The sequence below is a fragment of the Podarcis gaigeae genome, assembly GCF_964106915.1.
Source record: "Podarcis gaigeae genome assembly, chromosome: 8".
NCBI lineage: Eukaryota > Metazoa > Chordata > Lepidosauria > Squamata > Lacertidae > Podarcis > Podarcis gaigeae.
In genome coordinates, this window is record NC_139684.1 from 19840255 (window position 1) to 19860820 (window position 20566).

A 20566-nucleotide genomic window follows, 5' to 3' on the forward strand; every position below is an offset into this window, starting at 1 on the left:
AGTTTTTTAAAAAGCATTTTTAAGAAGTTCTAGCTCTCATCGTTGAGAAGCCGAGCTTGAAAACATAAGCATGTGGGCTGGTAGTCAGCAAAACCTTTAAGTGATGCGGAAGTGAGGGTGGGTGGTGGGTGCAGGAAAGACCACATCCACACCATACATTCAAAACACTGTAGACAGGCATAGCTTCCCCCACAGAATTCTGGGAGCTGTAGTTTTTAAGGGGTGTGTTGTTAGGAGACCCTCCCATTCCCTACTGTAGAGCTACATTTCCCAGAGCGGGAACACAAAATGACCAAGCCAAACCCGGGAGGAGGGCAGTACTGGGTTCATTCACCCTCATGGACAGTAGAAGCTAGTTCATGAAGACATATGGGGCACTGCCCCACCAACTTCAGACGCCTTCAATCCACCTGCCTATATCTCTTTCTTACAACCAGTCCAAGGACTGCAAAGGACTTTAATAAAAAAATGGTAAAGACCAACATTTCTGACACTTCAAAAAGCTTGCTGCTGTGTGCAAAACATTCTCATTTCTGAAGTCCAGCGATCCGCCAGCATTTGCGCCAGGCCAGACTGTGGATGCTGTAGCTCAAAGTACAGGAAAACACTCATTTAAAAATGAAAAGGGGGGGGGGGACCTCACAGAAGACAGCCAGCAGTCCACATGAGTATTTGGGCAGGGGGATGGACAGATGTGGAATAAAAGGCCGGTCCCCCCCCTTTCCTCCTGATGAGCAAGCTATAAAGAGACAGGCCAGCTTGCACACAGTACACACAATGGGAAGTATTGCTGGCTCAGTGCTATCAACACAGCTTATAAAACCAATGGTCAGTTAAGTGCTCAAATCTCAAATCGCCCAGAAGAAACAAATAGGGCGAAAACAGATAAAATACATGTGACAGAGAATGCAACAACTTGTAAACCTGGGGGTTGCATCTCACCTTTCTCATTTGCCTAGAACATGGACACTCCATGCCAATCAAATACTATATCAACACTATACCTTGTCCATCTTACTGAAGAATCAGGTGGGCATTTTGGCTCTGCAATTTATTTTTTAAGCAGCACTCACATAACGTTCAATACTTGTCCACCTTTCACTTTACTCACCTCTCCAAAAGAGTCAGGAATATTTTTACAAAGTTGAGGTGTGTTTGTGTGATCATGGTGTCACTAGTGGGTACTAACCGATAGGCACCGACCACACTTTTCTCCAATGTTTCTAGAACTGGTTTGTTCTTGGTGGTTTTGTGGCCTTTGTTCATAGATGAAGGAAAATGTATGTATGTATGTATGTATGTATGTATGCTTTCATGTCAGAAAAAAACCCCCACAGGTTTTCAAAACCACTCTCACCACGCTTAAAATTTTATGCCTGTTTTTTATCTTCTTTGGTGGCAATCTTGGATGTTCATGCCCATCATTTATATGAAGTGCTACAACAATAGCCCAGCAGAGATGCAGAAGAAGAACGGCAGCTGGTTGTCACTCCAGGACAAGAATGGGGGAAGTGTAGCCCTCCAGATGTTGCTAAACAACATCTGCCATCTCTGACCATGCTGGCTGGGGCTGGTGAGAGATGGAATCCAGCAACATCTGGAAGACCACAGATTTCACCCATCCCTGCTCCAGAACGAGAAGTGAAAACAGCACCAGGGAGATGTGAAACTGTCCAAACAGTAACATGGTTGGGCAAAGTTTAAGTGGTTTCCCTCCTAAGGGAAAGCCAGCTTATTCAAGTTCATTCACTCAGTGATTTTCACTATCTCAATCTATTGCAAGACAGTAGTAACCTCAAACATCCACACACATTGTACAGGTTTTTGAAAGAGATCATGAAGAAGTGCTAAGCAACCCACTTTGCAATCCTAAATTTCAAAAAGGATCCACCATTATCTAGGGCAAGGCTGCGGAACCTGTGTCCCACCGGAGTTCTTCAGAGTCTGATTCCCATCAGTCCCCATCCAGCATGGCCAACATCAGGGATGATGGGAGTTGTAGTCCAACAATATCTGGAGGGCTGCTGGTTCTCTGTCCCTGACCTAGGTCAACCACAGAGTGAAGGAAATTATATCAAGTGACACACAACCCCTGCTTCCCATTCTCATTTGGGTGGCAGGTCTATGACACAGATATGGGGAATTGCTCAAGCCGTAAGTCCGTACTTTGCTTGGCACTGGTCAGAACACAAACAGCTACATTTGATTGGCATTTCAAGCTTCCCATCAAAGGACTGGGACCACTTGAGTCCAATGCCATCTCTAAACAGGGTATGTATCCCATCACTGCAATATTCCTGAGGGATGCCTCTCCAACCTTATGAATCCTTCAAGGTGGTCCTGGGGTCATTCTATATTCTTAACAAATCACAAGTATGTAATTGTCTCTGATGCACTGGTGCATTTTGATGCTTAAAGTTACTGAACAGGTAGCTGATTTCCTCCTCTACCCTGCATACAAATTTGGAAGCAGGTGGTAACGGAAACGTCTGTCAGCCCTACGTGACTCTTGTGTGTATCGGCTTCTATTGGTATGTGACAGTCACTGCCGCATTTATTTTTATCAGTGCTGTCGTTGTTTTAAATTGGGTATGTAACCAGAGTCAGATTTTGCTGTTTGTAAACGCTTAGATGAAAAGCCACTGGGTGTAATGAAAGGCCAAGTTGAATTTATTCCTGCTTTCTTATACAGAAAGCAAGCTGGACACTGAATCCCTTTTCTCTGGCATCAGCTGCTTTTGCCTTCAGTGCAGGGGGAAAGCAAATGCTAGCAGCTGATGCCACAGAGAAGAGAGCAGAGCTGAGAGATTGATTCCCTTGTTCCCTTTAGCAAAGAGAAACAAGAAACAGCGAAAACAAAAAAAATCCTCATACAAGAACTGACTTAGTTGGTCTTTAAGGTGCTACTGGAAGGATTTTTTTTGTTTTGACTATGGCAGACCAACACGGCTACCTATCTGTAAGAAACAGCGAGCGTGAGCAAACAACGGAGGCAGGAGCAGGACTTGCCCAAGGTGGACAGGAGACCTCTTGGCCCAGCTGCTTGTGGTAACTGGCAGACACTTCATAGTTTCATGGTTCGGAGAAGTCCAGTGCACAATTCAAACCTGAAGACATGCATGCAGGGAGAAGGACAGCGGTGGTGAACTTGTCACCTCATCCTTCAGGACAAAGTGCCCAACTCTCTACCAAGTGAGTTATTTACTCCTTTCTTAGGGCAATCACATGGTGTAGATCCAGGCACCATGTAGCATGCAAACAAGGCCTGAATAGTAAAATGAAGAAAGGAAGCAAAATCTTGGCACATAGCCAGATCTTCACTTATGGTTGGATACAGGACTCCCATAATGCACCACTTGCAGACACACCTTAGATTTTATGGCTACTGGCTAGCACTGTCCTTTTCATAGCAAAAGAAGAAAGGTCCCCCCCACCCCCAGATGGAAATAAAGTAACCAGAACATTTTTAAAAAACAAAAAAACAAAAGAAGGTGCAAATATGCATGACTGGAGAATTGTATGTTGTTGCTTTTTAAAAGCACTATATAAAATGCTATTTCTTGATTGAGAACACAGTATAATTGCACTGGGGAGAGGATGCCACAGATACCAAAGCTCATTAGGGTATGTGAAGAGAACACCAATCAATCACATTGGTCAGGGTAGGGGAAGCAGAAGGAGAATTAAAAAAAAAAAAGATTCCACTGATTTGCAGATATCTAAGTTTCCAGGATTTCTGTTCCTCGTTTGCTTGCAAACATCAAGAGTCAGGAAGGCGTGACATGCAAAGGACAGTCCGAATAGTTTCTCCCCCCCCCCCCAATCTCTCTGTCTCCACCCCTATTTCTTTTCCAGCGTCAATTTGCAAACTTAAAAAAGGAACCCCAAGAAAACAAACCCTCCGCACAAGAGTCTTTTGAAGGCACTTCTTGTTCACATAATGTCAACGAAGAATTCGCAAGGGTTGCCCATGGCCTTCTGGAACGACTGGCGACTGCCGGTCAGCTCGGGGGGGACGGAGGCAAGTTCCCGCACAGGGGGGCCCCCAGGGGGCCCACTAGTCCCATAGACTTTGGGGCCCAGCTTCGGGAGGCTGCAGAGCGGAGGGACGCCTGGAGGCCCATGCGAATGGCGGCTGTGTGGGCTCCTCTCGCTGGGGGCAGCAGAGGCGCGGCTGTGGTGGCTGAGCTGGCTGAGCTGGCTGGCCGGCCGCTCGCGCCGAAGGACGCTCCCTGCTACCCCGCTCCGGGCAGTGGGATCCGATTCGCTGCCGCTGCCAGCTGACTTGCGGTCCTTATCCCGAGCCAGGGTCCTCCGGCTTTTCTCGCTGTTGCTTCGGTTAGAGCCGCTGCTTTTACTTCCTGGGGGGAAGGAGGGAAGGGAAAGGGAAGGGGGTCAGTGAAAGAAGAAAGAAACGCAAGTGGCACATCGCCCACGCTTCCGACCGACGCCTGCCGATCAGTGGCGAAGAAATAACAGATGAAGCAGCAAGGATACATATGGTCCCGCACGAGGTTCGCATGCGATGGATGGCTACAGGACTCGGGTGAGCACAACTGCCGGGGCAGAAGCGGGCGTAACTTTTTGTCATGCATGGATGTCCAGAAACTACACCGAAAACCTCGTAGAAGCAACGCAGCAACACTTTCAAAACGGAGGAGAAGTGATAATTTGGGGGGGGGGGGACCACGCTGGAGTAAAAAAAAAAAAAGCAACGGCAAAGGGTGTATTCTGTTTCATAATAGTAACGAAAAGCAACCCTGCAGAAAGTTTCACACGAATGTTTATTTCGAAATGTCCTGAAATCCCAAGTATCTGCAAGTGTGGACCTGTAACCAAATGCTGCACTGTATTCTCCCTCCTAAAAGCCCTGCTTGGGTTCATGGTTCCAGCCAGCCGCTCCCTCTAAGCGTGGCCTTCCACATTTTTCCAACGGACACTCTAAGTTGCATGACTGCGGAGCATGCTCAGTCTTCAAGGTCATGCAAGTCTCTTGGAGGATTTGCCCTTGTAAGTTGTTTGCTTCTGATGTGTGGAGTGGCTGGTTTGGTCTTTGGTACTTCTGCAATCCTTGGGATACCTAAGCGTGTACCAATACCTCCCTCTTGTTTCTGAGTGGTCTCATCCTAGCTACAGTCCTGTTGGCACTCACCATCCAAGTTTGCTGTTAGAAGAATCAAAAGTGGCTTTCCAAGAAACATAGCTGCTGACCAGGCATGGACACAGAGTTTGTATTTGGCTGCAGTTGCTTTCATGCGGAGAGTCATTGCAAGCTGCAAGAAGTTATTCTGTGTACTTAGGTATCCAAAATATTGTATTAAAACACACACACACAGGCAAGGGAAGAACAATGAGTTCTCCATCTTTGATGCCTGAGACAGCAGAAACTTGTCTCAACAGTCCAACAGCCCTCAAGCTGGCCAAAGATCCAGACCATGGGAAGAGCATTCTGTGAACCATCTAGAGCAGTGGTTCTCAACCTGTGGGTCCCCAGAAGTTGTTGGACTACAACTCCTGTCATCCCTGAGCTAGCTAGGGGTGATGGGAGTTGTAGTCCAACTCTGGGGACCCACAGGTTGAGAAAGGCTGATCTAGAGAAAGAGTTTGTGTGTGTGTTTGAATATGTATACTCCACAAGAAAGGACTCTAGGATCTGCAGCTCTAGCCCTTTATTGACCATCACTCCTCAATAAACTCCCAGAAGAGAAAGCAGATTCCATCTGGAATGTGTGACGTTCAGAAGGCAGCATTCTGTCTCCTTAAATTCCTGCTAGCTCTCAGACTGGGAGTAGATCTAGAGCTCTCAGTTTTGCCATCTAGCTGCTCAGTGGAGATCAAATCTCCCTCAAAAGCAATGTCTATTTCACAATGGAGCTCTCCAAGGTCCTGAAGAACTTCAGCAATTCCTGCTTACTAACTGAATCTGAGGGATGCGGGTGGCGCTGTGGGTTAAATCACAGAGCCTAGGACTTGCCGATCAGAGGGTCAGCGGTTCAGATCCCCGCGACAGGGTGAGCTCCCGTTGCTCAGTCCCTTCTCCTGCCAACCTAGCAGTTCGAAAGCACGTCAAAGTGCAAGTAGATAAATAGGTACCAGTGGGAAGGCAAACAGAGTTTCTGTGCGCTGCTCTGGTTTGCCAGAAGCGGCTTAGTCATGCTGGCCACATGACCTGGAAGCTGTACGCCGGCTCCCTTGGCCAATAAAGCAAGATGAGCGCTGCAACCCCAGAGTCGGTCACGACTGGACCTAATGGTCAGGGGTCCCTTTACCTTTACCTTTAACTGAATCTGACACCCTGTAAACTGCAATCTGCTGATCAGCACTGGAGAAACTCCAGCCAAACTCTCCAGTGAAAGCTTTGCTTCCTATTCTGCAGGCTGTCCCAGCTCAGATGGCTGGGCAGCCCAGGATAATTCAAAAGGAAACAAAAAGGACAGAGGGGCAGAGAGAAGAGCATGGGGTGGAGAGGCACGCTAAGAGTTTCAGAATGGGGGAAGACACAAGAATCTAGATGATCATGCTATATACGAAGCAATAATATCAGTTTTCAAGGGAGGTGTGTGAGACGCTTACCAGTCCCAGCCATTCCTTTATGAATCCTTCAGTCTAATGCTTGCTCAGGACAAAACAAGGGAATAACAGTTACAAAAGAAAAGGGGGGAAAGCTTCAAGTGAAATGACACACAACTGCAGCAGCCACAGCAGCAATGCACTATTAGGCAGAAGGTGGTGAAGGGAAAAGCAACACACTACCCCCATCTTGCTCTCTGCTCCCACTTCCCCAGATATCTTTGTGCCTAATATAGCATAGCCCTTGCACCTGTGAATTCAAGAAAGGACATCTCTCCTCATAGCAACCTGCTTAGTGCAGTCTCCTGCCAAGGCTGTTCTTCAGATGCTCAGATGTGGAGGTATAAATGACTTAGGTCCCAAACATTCCCTACAGACCCTCTCAGGTGTTAAACTCAGCAGGCAGAGTGAGTGTGGCTTGGCACTTCCACTGCCCTCTGAAGTTCAAGGTGGCATTGGCTTGGGAGAAGGCATTCTCTGTGGCTGCACAAATTCACCGCACAAAGTTCAAAATATTTTCTAAATGATGCAGATGCAACCTTAAAAAGCAGCCCAACTCACTGTTTTAGCAATTAAACTTAAACAAGTCTTTGTTGGACAGGAATGTGGTAGGCTGGACATGTGACAGCCAGAATATCCAAATTCCCTTTCTCTCCCCCCACGCCCAACTCACCTTTTGTTTTGTTTTTCAGAGCTGATCTGTCATTACCAAAAATAATGCTTATTTTTAGATGTGAAATGCTAAATTACTGACTCTGCTGTGACTATATGCTTTAGATTATAATCAGGCCCATGGAGAGGGACCGTTTTGATTTTTGCATGGAGCCTAATAACATATAATACAAACGCTATCAATGGGTGTTTTTTAACGCTGCTATGGTTTGTATCTGGCCACCAATGTAGGCAACACAACACTACTCCCTCCTCCAGAAAGATGACACTGACACAGTTTGCAGGTAATGTTGAGCCAAACTTTGGCTTAGCATGAGCATACAAACATGTGGGTTCTCTGGGCTAAGATCGTGGCCACTGAACTCCTCCCTAGTACTACTACTACTACTACCACTACTAATAATAATAATTTATTATTTATACCCCGCCCAGCTGGCTGGGTTTCCCCAGCCACTCTGGGCGGCTTCCAACAGAACATTGAAATACAATAACCTATTAAACATTAAAAGCTTCCCTAAACAGGGCTGCCTTCAGTTGTCTTCTAAAAGTTTGGTAGTTGTTTTTCTACTATTGCAACAACACTACCTGGGGCTAAGCTATGGTTTGACTTAGTGTTATGTTCAAGCCTGGGCTCATGGTTTGTTTCACTTCAAACAAAGCACAAGTGGTAAATGCCAAACAAACCTTGGTTAGAGTTTGTGGTTTGTCTGCAGCAAGACAAACCATATACACCAAACCATGGCTTAGCTCCGGGTAGTGCAGCAGTGTCAGGAGAGGACTGCTATGGCTGTGATCTTCATTCCGGGAACCGGTGCCTTTAACTTACATATGCTAAACCACGGCTTGGCTCACCATTTAATGTGAACCAGGTCACCAAATCTATGCAGGCAGCTCGTTTAAAACCATCATTCTTTCACGTTGCAGCAGAAAAAAAACGATTCCATGCATGATAGACAAAGGGAGTCATGAGAAGAAGAGAGAGGAAAACCAAAACAAGGAGTGGGGGAGAGGGAAGAACTAAGCAAACGGCCAGCAGGAATGGAAATCATGGAAGGGGAGATGCACACGCCAGAGAACCTACCTTCACTTTGCTGGCTCCCTGCGCTGCCGCTCCCATAGCTGAAGCCTGGGTCCTGGTAGGCCGGCGGGAAACACGGAGGGGCAAGGGGGTATTGGTAAGGATAGCCTTGCCCCAAGGGCCAAGGCGTGGCCGGGTGCGGGAGGGGGCCCAGGGTGTCTTGGTCTGAAGCTCCGCTGGAACCGTTGTTAAGGTTCAGTGCAGCCAGATCTGGAGACGGAAAGGAGAAAACAACTTCAATGATGGCGCAGACTCACAGAACAATATGGCTCAGGGGCAGAGTATGTGATTTGCATGCAAAAGGTCTCAGGTTCAATCTCAGGCAACTTCAGCTGGGGCTGGGAAGGACTTGAGACCTGGGAAAGCCATTGCTGACCAGACCCTTCCCCAAAGGGCGTAAGGAGGGGGACTTACTGCCGCAGAGATCACCAAAGACGTAGTAGCACTGCTCTGAGAACGTGATTTTGTTCACAGTGTGCCTGAGGTAGCCATGTTTCAACATGCTGCTGGCGTACTTCCGGGCCTCCCTTCGGTCTTTAAAGCCCTCCACGTGCGTGTAGAGCCAGTCGACCACGTCCGCTCCTGCAAACAGCAAGGCGAGTAGTCAAAGGGGGGGAAACACCACCAATTTGGTAATTTCACACCGCCCCCCACCTATCCACCCAAACCGGCACTCCTGGTAAAAATGACAACTTGTTTATTTTACATTGCCTGTGTCCTCACTTGCTTTCAGTCCCCATTGCCCTCGCTTGCTCAGTGTGGTGTAGTGGTTAAGAGCGGTGGACTCGTAATCTGGTGAACCGGGTTTGATTCCCTGCTCCTCCACATGCAGCTGCTGGGTGACCTTGGGCTAGTCACACTTCTCTGAAGTCTCTCAGCCCCACTCACCTCACAGAGTATTTGTTGTGGGGGAGGAAGGGAAAAGGAAATTGTTAGCCGCTTTGAGACTACTTAGGGTAGTGATAAAGCGGGATATCAAATCCAAACTCTTCTTCTCTCAATGATATCATTATGTAGCCAAATCTGGTTTGGCGGAAAGTATGCAGATTGCTTAAAGCTACTGAAGCTGGGGGAAACATGTTTCAGATAAATACGCCACAGAATAAGTGGGAGTAGTAGCTGGTGCTATGTTCCCTCCTTGAAACCATGGTTTGCCAACCATACTTTCAAGCCCTGGTTACCATGGACCCCAGCTATTGTTAACCACAGTTACGACTGGTGCTGTGGACAAACCATTAACTGTGATGGGGAAGAGTAGGAAGAATTGAAGGGGAAAGGAGGAGGAGGAGGAGGAGGAGGAGTGGAGGCTGCTCACTACCTGTGGTTAAAGGATGGACTGCATCACATTTGCACTGCCCCATGCTCTTGTGCAAACCTGGTGCCCTCCAGTTGTTTTGGACTACAAATCCCATGAGCCCCAGCAAGTAAAGGCTGTCTCATGCTACACCGTCATAGAATCATAAAATTGTAGCATTGGAAGGGACTGCCATCTAGCCCAACTGCTATGTTCACTCCCTCCCTGTCCAGGGGAAAAAACACACAAGCTGTGACAGTAATTCACAGTTCCTCATCCAAGCTGGCAGGGTAGCAAAGTGGCACAAACCGTAATCCAGAACAGGAAAGGGAATATTTTGCCGCCAGAGTTGACATCACTGTATGCTGGAATTCCATTGGCCCTTCCTTGGCCTACAACTCCCATCAGCCCCAGCCAGGAATGGCCACTGGTCAAGGATGATAGGAGCTGAAGTCCGGCAGTGTCTGAAGGGCACCATGTTGCTGAAACCTAGTTTGGTTAGTTCCTTCATAAGCACCCACACAAGCAAATGTCATCAGCAGCAAAAAAGAAAACCTCAATTTAGTAAGGTACCTTCTCCCCCACCCCAGGCCACAGAAGCAGGAGTCACTCACCTATTACTGCATTGGAGATAGTAATTTTTAACCACATCCTGTCCCGAATCTCAAGGCCAGAATCCGACAACTGCATAACCTTGACAATGGTGGCCATGTCGCTTTTAACAGTTAAAGGGGATTCGTCCAGCTCTGGAAAAAAAGGAAGAGCAGACAGAGATGTTGCTATAAAGGAAACAAGGAACGGATGGAGGCTGAGAGGGAAAGCAGGGGGTGGGGTGGGGGAAGCAGTTTTACGCAAGGACAGCCCTGCCATGAGGAAAGCTGAGGTGGGCATTTTAGCGTGGAGGTTGCAGAGAAAGAGAAGGACCTGACTATGAGGTAAAATCGGCCACCAACTCCTCCTGCACAAGCCTAACTGAAATGAACTTCAGCTGAGCAAGAGAGATGTAGACAGGATTTGAGGAAAACTGGTCCCCTCCATTTTGTCCGCCTCATTTAGAGGCGATAAACAAGAAAGGCATTGTTTCTGCAGTACTTTGGCTGAAATGTGAAACTCATTGCTGATGGGGGCTGATCAGGGCAGCAGGAGACTACCCATCATTACAAACCTTCATCATGCCATGGAGCAGTTCTGAGGGGATTCTGGGGGAGAAATGATAGCTGCCTGAGGTCACCATTTCCCCCCTCAGAATGATGAAAGGGATCGTTCTGGCAATACTTTGCATGAGCTGTGAAACTTATCCCAGGTGGAGGCTGAGGTGGCAGGGTGTTGTTGTTTAGTTGTGTCCGACTCTTCATGACCCCATGGACCAGAGCACGCCAGGCACACCTGTCTTCCACTGCCTCCCACAGTTTGGTCAAACTCATGTTAGTAGCTTCGAGAACACTGTCCAACCATCTCATCCTCTGTCGTCCCCTTCTCCTTGTGCCCTCAATCTTTCCCAACATCAGGGTCTTTTCCAGGGAGTCTTCTCTTCTCATGGTGGCCAAAGTATTGGAGCCTCAGCTTCAGGATCTGTCCCCCTCATTTTCATGTTACCCATCATGATGCTGAATTGCTTCCAACTCAGTTATGTCCAGAGGAGGCCCGTTGAAATGAATGAACCTATGGTAGTCACATCCATTATCTTCTATGGGTCTGCTCTGAGTGGGACTGGCATCAGGTACAACCCAGAGTGCCTTTCTGAGGGGATCCGGGGGGAGGGACAATGGGTGCCACAAATCAGCATTTTCTTCCCCCTCAGAACAAGGCGAACAAAAAAGGAAAAGAGAGGGGCCATTTTCTATTCAAAGCCACCCAAAAATCCAGTGGAAAGTTCTTGTTTGTGAACTTCCAGCCTTAGGGAAGTGAATTAGCAGCAGCTGGGTCTCCTCCTTCAGGTACCCAAACACCTCAGGCCCAGGCCTGAAGACTATACTGGCAAATCCTGCGTGGCTTCTCTTCATTTCGGCATGGCTTGTGCTGAAGAACATACAGCATGGAGGCCAGCAAGAAGGGGGCGGGTGTCATTATTTGGATCTCCCCCTACAGGCACCAAAGACTCTTGAGAGTTCAAATAAATTTAATTGAAATCTCTTGCTTTTAATAGAGAACCTTCTTGTCTAAAAAGGAGACCAGCTGGGGTGTATGTGAGAGAACTTTCAAATTGAAGTGCCTGTGCTGCAGCTACTTGGTGCTTTATTGGGGAGGATATCTATATCTCTGTTTATCCAAATTTCATGTCAAGAATTCTATTGCACAACTGCATTCTGTGAATGACACATGTATCTGGACTTTTTGTGTAATTTAGGCTTTCTTCCTATTATTATTATTATTATTATTATTAAATAAATTGGATGTGAAACCTACACTAGCTGAAGAAGTATATCTGAGATACTTCTATCTATCTTTATCACATACAGCCCCACTTTAAGGGTGTTCACAAGTGAAGTATTCCAGATTAAAAGTGATGGTGTCACTAAGGGCACTTCTGTGGTCACGAAAGGTGTGGGGATGGCATGGGGAGGGGCTGACTAGAGTCACGTCAAACTGCCGTTCTGGCCTAGGGACCTGCTCTCAACCTGCCCCCGGCCTGTACCACCTTGCTGGGCTATACCGCTTCACCTGAAGGAGAGAGATGCTCACATGTTTGAATGCCCTTTCTGCGCAAGTGAAAACAAATCCCTGCATACTGGAAACTCACATGTCCAGGAGAAAAGCCCTTCTCTCTAACAGGCTAGTTTTCTACATGGAGGAAAAAATATTTATTTATTGGGGGAGAATCCAAAAATGAGGGGGGGGGGAGGAAAGAATCAAGGATAGAAGCCAGGCAGTCAAGGCCAACCTGGCAATTGCTCTAGACTAAAAAGTCAAGATTGAACCAGAAGCTTCTATATATCAGGCCAGCAGGGAGACCAATGGGGTCCCAGGGTGGGTGGAACCATCTAGGCACCCAGGGAGGCTGCCCTCAAGAATTTTTGGACTACAACTCCCATCAGTCCCTGGGGCAGAGAAGGGGAGGGATAGATGATAGATAGATAGATAGATAGATATAGATAGATAGATAGATAGATAGATGGTAGATAGATAGATAGATAGATAGATAGATAGATAGATAGATAGATAGATAGATAGATGATAGATAGATAGATGATAGATAGGGAAGAGAGGAGTTGGCAGGGGGGAGAGAGAAAAGAGGAGAGACCCTGGAGTTGATGAGAGTTGTAGTCCAAAACATCTGGAGGGCATCAGCTTGGTGAAGCTGCACTACCGGAACACATCTGGATTTTATTTTTTTAATGAAGCTACAGCACTGAATGAAGACCCAGTTCATTTCCCACAGAAACTTTGGGATCCACTTATTTTTCCATGCTTATGTCATCTGTCAGAAAAGGGGGGGGGGCGCGTGGTGAAGGAAGACTTGGGAACACACAGATTCAGGCCATGCACCCCCTTGCGACACCAGAAGAACAGCATCATCCACCACTTGCCGTTTTACCCACAAAGGCTCCTGGGTCCCGTTTGCAACCAATTCTCGCCAGGTGCTCTGCGGCAACGTTTGGCTTTGGCAGGAAGTTAGTTTGGTTAGTAGCGAGGAAAGCAACCTGTGGTTTGGGTTTGACAACGTTCCGATTTGAATGTGTGGGGAGCAATAAACGGGGAGAGCCCATTGTGAGGGTTTTATGTATTGGTGTGTTCGGGAGGTGGGGTGCGTGTAGGAGACTGACAAGACCACAGCAGAAACCACGTGGGGGTGCAAAGACTGCAGCTGCCTGTTTTGGTTCCTACACAGCAGCAACTGGTATTCAGAAGCATACTGCCTCTCACAGTAGAAAGAGAACATAGCTGTCATGGCTAGTAGCCACTGATAGAATTCAAGCTGCCTTCCAAGTTGGAAGCCATCAACATCTCTACATCTTCTGGAAATGAATGCCATAGTTTGCTCATCTCTCCTTTGGAGCCAGCTGAGAAGAGGCTTGTAAAAGCCAAACAGCCGACCGTATTTTTCGCTCTATAAGACGCACCAGACCACAAGACGCACCTAGTTTTTGGAGGAGGAAAACAAGGGAAAAAATATTCTGAATCTCAGAAGCCAGAACAGCAAGAGGGATCGCTACGCAGTGAAAGCAGCAATCCCTCTTGCTGTTCTGGCTTCTGGGATAGCTGCGCAGCCTGCATTCGCTCCATAAGACGCACACACATTTCCCCTTACTTTTTAGGAGGGGAAAAAGTGAGTCTTATGGAGCAAAAAATACGGTATTTAAATCCACTGAAAAAGACCCTCAGAACCGCATCCCAAGGGTCTCTAACGTCTGGGTGGTGTCAGCCTAAAACGTTATCTGTGGGAGAAGCCTCCTCCGTCCTTCCATGGATCCCCTTTAGGAAACCTGCCAATTTTTGCTGTAGATTTATTTATTTATTTTAAAAAAATCCTAAGTAGTCCTTATTCCAGCAACGCCATTGTGAGGGTGGTCTCACATCGCTATCTCCCCAAAAGAATGCAAAGAATGTCACAGCAGCCAGCGGCAAGCTGTCGGCAGACAGCCAAAGGCGCTAACAATCTCAAGTATGCACAGAATAGTGCATGCATGTGCCAGGGGCAGGGGCAGGGGACTTCAGATCAGTGTTCCTCAACCTGGCGCCCTCCAGGCATTTTGGACCACAACTCCCAACAGCCCCACCCAGCACAGAGACTGCCAGGTTGGAGAAGGCTGCTTTGGCTAAAATAAAGGCAAAGTCAGATTTTATTTTTTTTTTTGCTGATCTTCACAGGAAGCTGTCCAGCTAGCTCAGTTCAGCCTGCACTGACTGGCAGCTGCTCCCCAGGTTTCTAGCCCTACCTGGAGATGCCGGGGATCAAACCTGGGACCTTCTGCATGTGAAGCAGATGCTCTACCACTGGGCTATGCCCCTTCCCTTCTCTCTGCAGGATGGTACTGTAAAGGACTCCGAGGCTTCAACCGGTACCTATAGCAAGTTTTTTCGGAGTGGTAGGGAGGGTTGGGCAATAGCCCTCCAACCCAAAGTATGCCCATCTTTGCACCACTATCCAATGTAGGGTAGTGGTTTGAGTGCTTCAATAGGACCTGGAAGACCAGGGTTCAGATCCCTTCTCCTTCGGGTATGAAGTTCACTGAGTGACGTTGCTCCAGTCACTGCCTCACAGGGTTGTTGTGAACAATGTACGCCACCTTGAGTTCCTTGGAGGAAGAAGGTTGGGTGTGAAGGGCTAGAAGCCGTTCGAAAAGGCGAAGATATTTGAATGGGAAAAGAAAAAGAAAAAGAAAATTCCCCCCAGGCCTGTGCTTTACTAATGTAAGAAGAGTTCTGCTGAGTCCTTTCTGGTCCAGCAGCTCTCTAACCACTGTGGTTAATAGACAGCCTTATGCCCAGTGAATTTGCTAGTCCCCTAGCAAATAAGCAAATGTCTTTTAATGAGGACATCAGAAGGGCCCTGAAGCTGAATCAGACCAGTGGCCCACCTAGTCCAGCAACCAACCAGATGCCCAACTGGGAATCCTGCAAGCAGGACCCTGAGAGCATCACCAGCTCTCCCAGCGTTCAACACCCAGCACCTGACATTCAGAGGCCTCCTGCCTCCTATAGCAGAGGTAAATCACAGCTGCCGAGGCCTGGCAGCTGCTGATAACCTTATCCTTCTGGGTTTTGGATGGCCATGGGTGGAGGGAAAACAGGTTTTATGCTCCCCACAGCATTGTTGTTGCTGGAGCTCTTTTGCTTTTGGGGTTTCTTGTGTTGTGTGTGTTTTGTTTGGACTTTTGTTTGTTTGGCTCTACACTGCCAGCCCTGCGCAGGAGGAAATAACCTGCCCGGTCCTGGCGGCAGTGTGACTTACTTTCCGAATCGGGAATTGAGCTTGTTAGTGAGGAGCTGGTAGAGGTGATGGTGCTCATGGAGGGGCTCATACCGTAACGGGGGTACGCTCCCGTCAGGGCCGTGGTATGAGAGATCCAGGCGGCGGGGTCGATCGGCCGCACGGGCTCAGCTGGAACGCGAGAGAAAACGGGGAGAGAGAAGAAAAGGTTAGCAGGCGCACTCTGTGGCGGTTCATCTCTTTCCTTTCAAAGCTTACTGTATTTTTCGCTCTATAGGACGCACCCAACCATAGGACGCACCTTGTTTTAGAGGGGGAGAACAAGGAAAAAAAATTCTCCCCCTCTCTGCTCAGCGCCCCTTCAGCGAAGCGGCAGGAGAAACAGAGCCCCTTCCATTTCACTGCACAGCTGCACAGCTCTCCCTCTCTGCTGAAGCCAGGAGAGTCTTGCTCTCCCGGCTTCAGCAAAAGGAACCCGAAGCCTTTGGAGTGCAGCGTGAGGTCCCGCTGCGCTCCAAAGGCTTCAGGCGGCTATCCCTGAAGTCTGGAGAGCGAGAGGGGTCAGTGCGCACCAACCCCTCTCGCTCTCCAGGCTTCAGCGAAAGCAACACAGAGACTCCGGAGGGCGGAGGGAGCGCTCCCTCTGTGCTTCGGAGGCTTCGCGTTGCTATCGCTGAACCCAAGGAGCCTGCATTCACTCCATAGGACGCACAAACATATCCCCTTAATTTTTGGAGGGGAAAAAGTGCGCCCTAGAGAGCAAAAAATATGGTATATCCTGCCTCCCTAGAGAAGCATTCAAGGCGGCTTTAGGCACAATAAAAACCTCCCCTCTTCCCCACCCCAGACCACTTGAAAATGGCTGAGGGTCTTGGCAAACCTTTAATAAATGTCTCTATAATGTACAGTGCTGGATGCTAGGTGGTTCCTAATGGTATTTGTATTGCTTCTCACATATATTTGCATTTTATTGCATTTCGCAGAATTCAAACAGCGAATACAATGAAATACAATATTCATTTTCTTTTATTGTTTCACCCAATTTACACACCGCTTGGTTGTAAACAACAATAACAACCTCAAAGCAGTTTACGGAAAAGGTAAAACAATAAGATTGTCAATAAAAACAATTAACAACAATAATTTGAAACGTTCAGAGAGATTAAAACCATCAGTAAACTAAAAGCAGATGAAAACACGAATCAACGTTCTAAACACCTGGGTAAGCTTGTCAAAAGAAGGAGATAAGGAAAACACAATTAAATATCAATATTTTATATTTATATCTATGTTGTGAACTGCCGTGAGATCTATGGGTATAGGGTGGCATACAAATTTAATTAATCATCATCATCATCTTCCAAAACCTTCTGACATAAAAGCTGACTTGACTGCCCCTGCTAAAAAGTTTCTGCGTCCTGGGTAGTTATTGGCCAGTCTTCTGAAAGCATAAATAAGAATCTGGGCTTTCTGCCCTTGTCTAGCCAATCAAAACAGGATTCTGCTTGTTTCATTTCAGGGTCCAGTTCAAACCTACACTTTCAGTTCCAGCAAATAAACTCTGGGCTGGAGAACACACAACCCTTCGAGGTTGAATCCAAGGTAAGGCTGGTGGGGCCCATAAATACAGTTAGCTTTAGGAAGAGTCATAAGGTGTCTAAAGCTTTCACTTTACTGGTCAAAGTTCAGGTCAGAATAGTATTTAGTTCTGAGTCTCATCCACCCTTCCGTAAGAAATATGGATCAGGTAGACTGCATGTATAGATTTTTACTTTTCAAAAAGGTAAAAGTAAAGGGACCCCTGACCATTAGGTCCAGTCGTGACCGATTCTCGGTTTGCGGCGCTCATCTCGCTTTATTGGCCGAGGGAGCCGGCGTTCAGCTTCCGGGTCATGTGGCCAGCATGACTAAGCCGCTTCTGGTGATCCAGAGCAGTGCACGGAAATGCCGTTTACCTTCTCGCTGGAGCAGTACCTATTTATCTACTTGCACTTTGACGTGCTAATGAACTGCAAGGTTGGCAGGAGCAGGGACCGAGCAACGGGAGCTCACCCCATCGTGGGGATTTGAACCACCGACCTGATCGGCAAGCCCTAGGCTCTGTGGTTTAACCCACAGTGGCACCCGCGTCCCCTTTTACTTTTTATCTATGTCATTTTAAATTGTTATTGATATTAATGTTGTATTTTTAGTTTTAGATTTTGTGATTTATGTGGAAATGTTTTCCATTTGGTTGTGTACCTTTTGATGTGTTCTATTTGTTGTTTATGACTTTCGTTATGTTGGTGATTATGCAAATCTTGTCATGCTGTAATCTTGTCATGCTGTTTTAACTACGGATCTAAACCATCCTTTCTCAACCTGTAGGTCCCCAGATGTTGTTGGACTACAACTCCCATCACCCCTAGATAGCAAGGCCAGATGATGGGAGTTGTAGTCCAACAACATCTGGGGACCCACGGGTTGAGAACTGATGATCTAAACCCTTTTTGGGGGAGATTCAGGTTAAAGTTGTTGAGCCTTTTTTAGGGAAGAAAGTCCCATTTTGGGGGGGGGGATCAGGGTCAAACTTGTTGTGCTTCTTTTGGGGAGGAACATTCTGTACTTTGCGGGGTTCAGTTCAGAATTGTTGAACTATTTTGGGAACGTCCCGCTTATGTGCAGGTTAAGGTCGAATAAATGAAAACAGGCACTCAGCAATGATAGAGCACTAAGGAGACAGTCAGCCTACTGCAATCTACTAAAACCTCCCAGGGATCGACCAGTCAATCCAGATCAACCTGTTGGACATCCCTGGTTTAGAAGATGAATCCATTTCATTGGGTGACTCCCTAGATGTGTGTTCTTCAACCTCAGGTCCCCAGATGTTGTGGGACTACATTTCCCATCAGCCCCAGCCAGCAGGACCAACAGTCGGGGATGGTGGGAGTCGTAGTCTAACAACACCTGGAGATTACATAGCCTCCCCACTAGCATCACTGCTCTAGATCAAAAGTTTCCCTCTTTCTACATCATCAGCAGCAGCACCACTCCTTTATAAAACCTCGTGGACGATCAGTGCCATGAACTGTGTGTGCTTTAAGCTGTTCGCAATGGCTGGATCACTCACCTCTGGGGATCGTGAAATAACTCCGGGGCGTCGGATCCCAGCATTTGGCCACTGTTAGGCTGATAGGGCTGGAGAAAAAATATAGAAAACAGATATATATTATGAAGGGAATGAAAACAGAACACTCAAAGGAATGACCTTATTACGTTCTGTCCATGGCTTCCCACCAGCTACATGGTTCCAGGTTCCTAATCTCACCACCTCTCCGCCCTTTGATTCTACGTTGAGCTCATCACTCAATAAAGCTCAAGTGCTAGAGTCCATCCCAGACAACCTTCTTCAAACTCACAGGGGTGGGAAGGAGAGAGACCTTATTTTGATTGCCCCACCCTGTTAAAACTCAACAACAAGAAACGACGACACCTCACTGCATCTAGTAAACTAGTGTGCCAAGGAGAAAACTTATAGTTCTCTCTGTGCCTCTAGATACCAGTTTTCTACATGCAGGAAGTTTTAAAAAGAATAACTTGGAGGTTATCTGATACCCTCCCTGCCCGCGGACTGTCTTGCCAGAGTGGAGCATGCTCTAGTTATCTCCCGCTTGGACTACTGCAATGCGCTCTACATGGGGCTACCTTTGAAGGTGACTAAGAAACTACAACTAATCCAAAATGCGGCAGCTAGACTGGTGACTGGGAGTGGCTGAGACCATATAACACCAGTCTTAAAAGACCTACATTGGCTCCCAGTATGTTTCCGAGCACAATTCAAAGTGTTGGTGCTGACCTTTAAAGCCCTAAACGGCCTTGGTCCAGTATATCTGAAGGAGCGTCTCCACCCCCATCGTTCTGCCCAGACACTGAGGTCCAGCCCTGAGGGACTTCTGGCGGTTCCCTCACTGCAAGAAGCCAAGTTACAGGAAACCAGGCAGAGGGCCTTCTCGGTAGTGGTGCCCTCCACCAGATGTCAAAGAGAACAACAACTACCAGACTTTTAGAAGACATCTGAAGGCAGCCCTGTTTAGGGAAGCTTTTAATGTTTGATGTATTAGAGTATTTTAATATATTTTTTAGAAGCCGCCCAGAGTGGCTGGGGAAGCCCAGCTAGATGGGCGGGGTATAAATAATAAATTATTATTATTATTATTATTATTATTATTATTATTATTATTATTATTATTAATCATGTCCTCACATCTCCTCCCTCCATGCAGCCCAATGTGGGACAAACCCCAAAGCACTCACTGTGAGTCTCAGGGTCTGAGTTTTGAGGACTTGGCAGTCTTATTTACACAGACCCCTGAATACACCACAACATTGTCTCTTCATAACCCCAAGCCTGAACCCAGGCTGATTTTGGGAGTCAAATCAAATGAAATCATTTATTATACAGTCTCAGACCAGATAAAACACAGCACACAAAGGATGAAAAGCATGAGTGTTAAAACACACGCTTGTTTAAAATACAATATAAGACAAAGGACAGATTTGGGGAGGTTGCTCTCTGCACTGGCTGAAGTCAATGAGCGGTACCAAGTTTTACTCAGAGTATATCCACTGAAATTAGTGCTGACTCCATTAATGTTAATGGGTTTACTCTGAGTAGGACCACCACCGGATACAAGACATCAACTGCAGGAGTAACACAAACGCACAGTGCCCTGGCTTTGCTATGATCACTCACCCCGGCTTGGAGACGATTTCCCGCAAGACCCGCACTGCGTCATCGTTGCTCATGTTCTCGAAGTTGACCTCGTTCACCTGGAGTGCAACAGGTGAGGAATCTGTTATCGCCAGGGGTTTCCCCTCCAAATCGTAAGAAGGTGAAGAGGAGCCTTGATTTGGGCCAGATCAAAGACCAAGCATTCCGTTCTCAATGTAGCCAATCAGAAGCAGAGGCGGATTATGGGGAGGAAGGCTGGTTTTCCCGCAATGGGCACCAAGCCAAAAGGGCACTGCAGGGGGTGCCACAACAATGACGAACAATGGAAGGCAAGAGGCACGGGGGGGGGGTTTCAGTGGTGAACTGGGT

At 47.3% G+C, this 20566-nt stretch overlaps 1 protein-coding gene and 1 long non-coding RNA gene across 5 annotated transcripts in view; one reads left to right on the forward strand and one right to left on the reverse strand.

The window, feature by feature from the left end:
* The first annotated feature begins 2967 nt into the window (after nt 1-2967).
* On the forward strand, nt 2968-3517 carry LOC310850889. The gene is made up of 2 exons (XR_014567441.1): nt 2968-3139; nt 3175-3517. It is a non-coding gene; the product is annotated as an uncharacterized lncRNA (long non-coding RNA).
* Nucleotides 3518-3556: 39 nt separating this feature from the next.
* DVL1 (dishevelled segment polarity protein 1) overlaps nt 3557-20566 on the reverse strand; it is an 88615-nt gene continuing 71605 nt past the window's right edge. For 2 of the 4 annotated variants that reach the window (XM_083752600.1, XM_083752601.1), the window contains exons 9-15: nt 20219-20295; nt 18596-18663; nt 15508-15657; nt 10229-10360; nt 8735-8902; nt 8324-8530; nt 3557-4361 (exon numbers count right to left, since the gene is read on the reverse strand). In XM_083752600.1, coding sequence (XP_083608726.1) covers nt 3934-4361; nt 8324-8530; nt 8735-8902; nt 10229-10360; nt 15508-15657; nt 18596-18663; nt 20219-20295 — 1230 coding nt within the window. In that variant the 3' untranslated portion in view covers nt 3557-3933. Of the gene's footprint in view, nt 4362-6573; nt 6613-8323; nt 8531-8734; nt 8903-10228; nt 10361-15507; nt 15658-18595; nt 18664-20218; nt 20296-20566 lie in introns of all 4 variants that reach the window. The other 2 variants (XM_083752603.1, XM_083752602.1) reach the window with 2 other exon arrangements.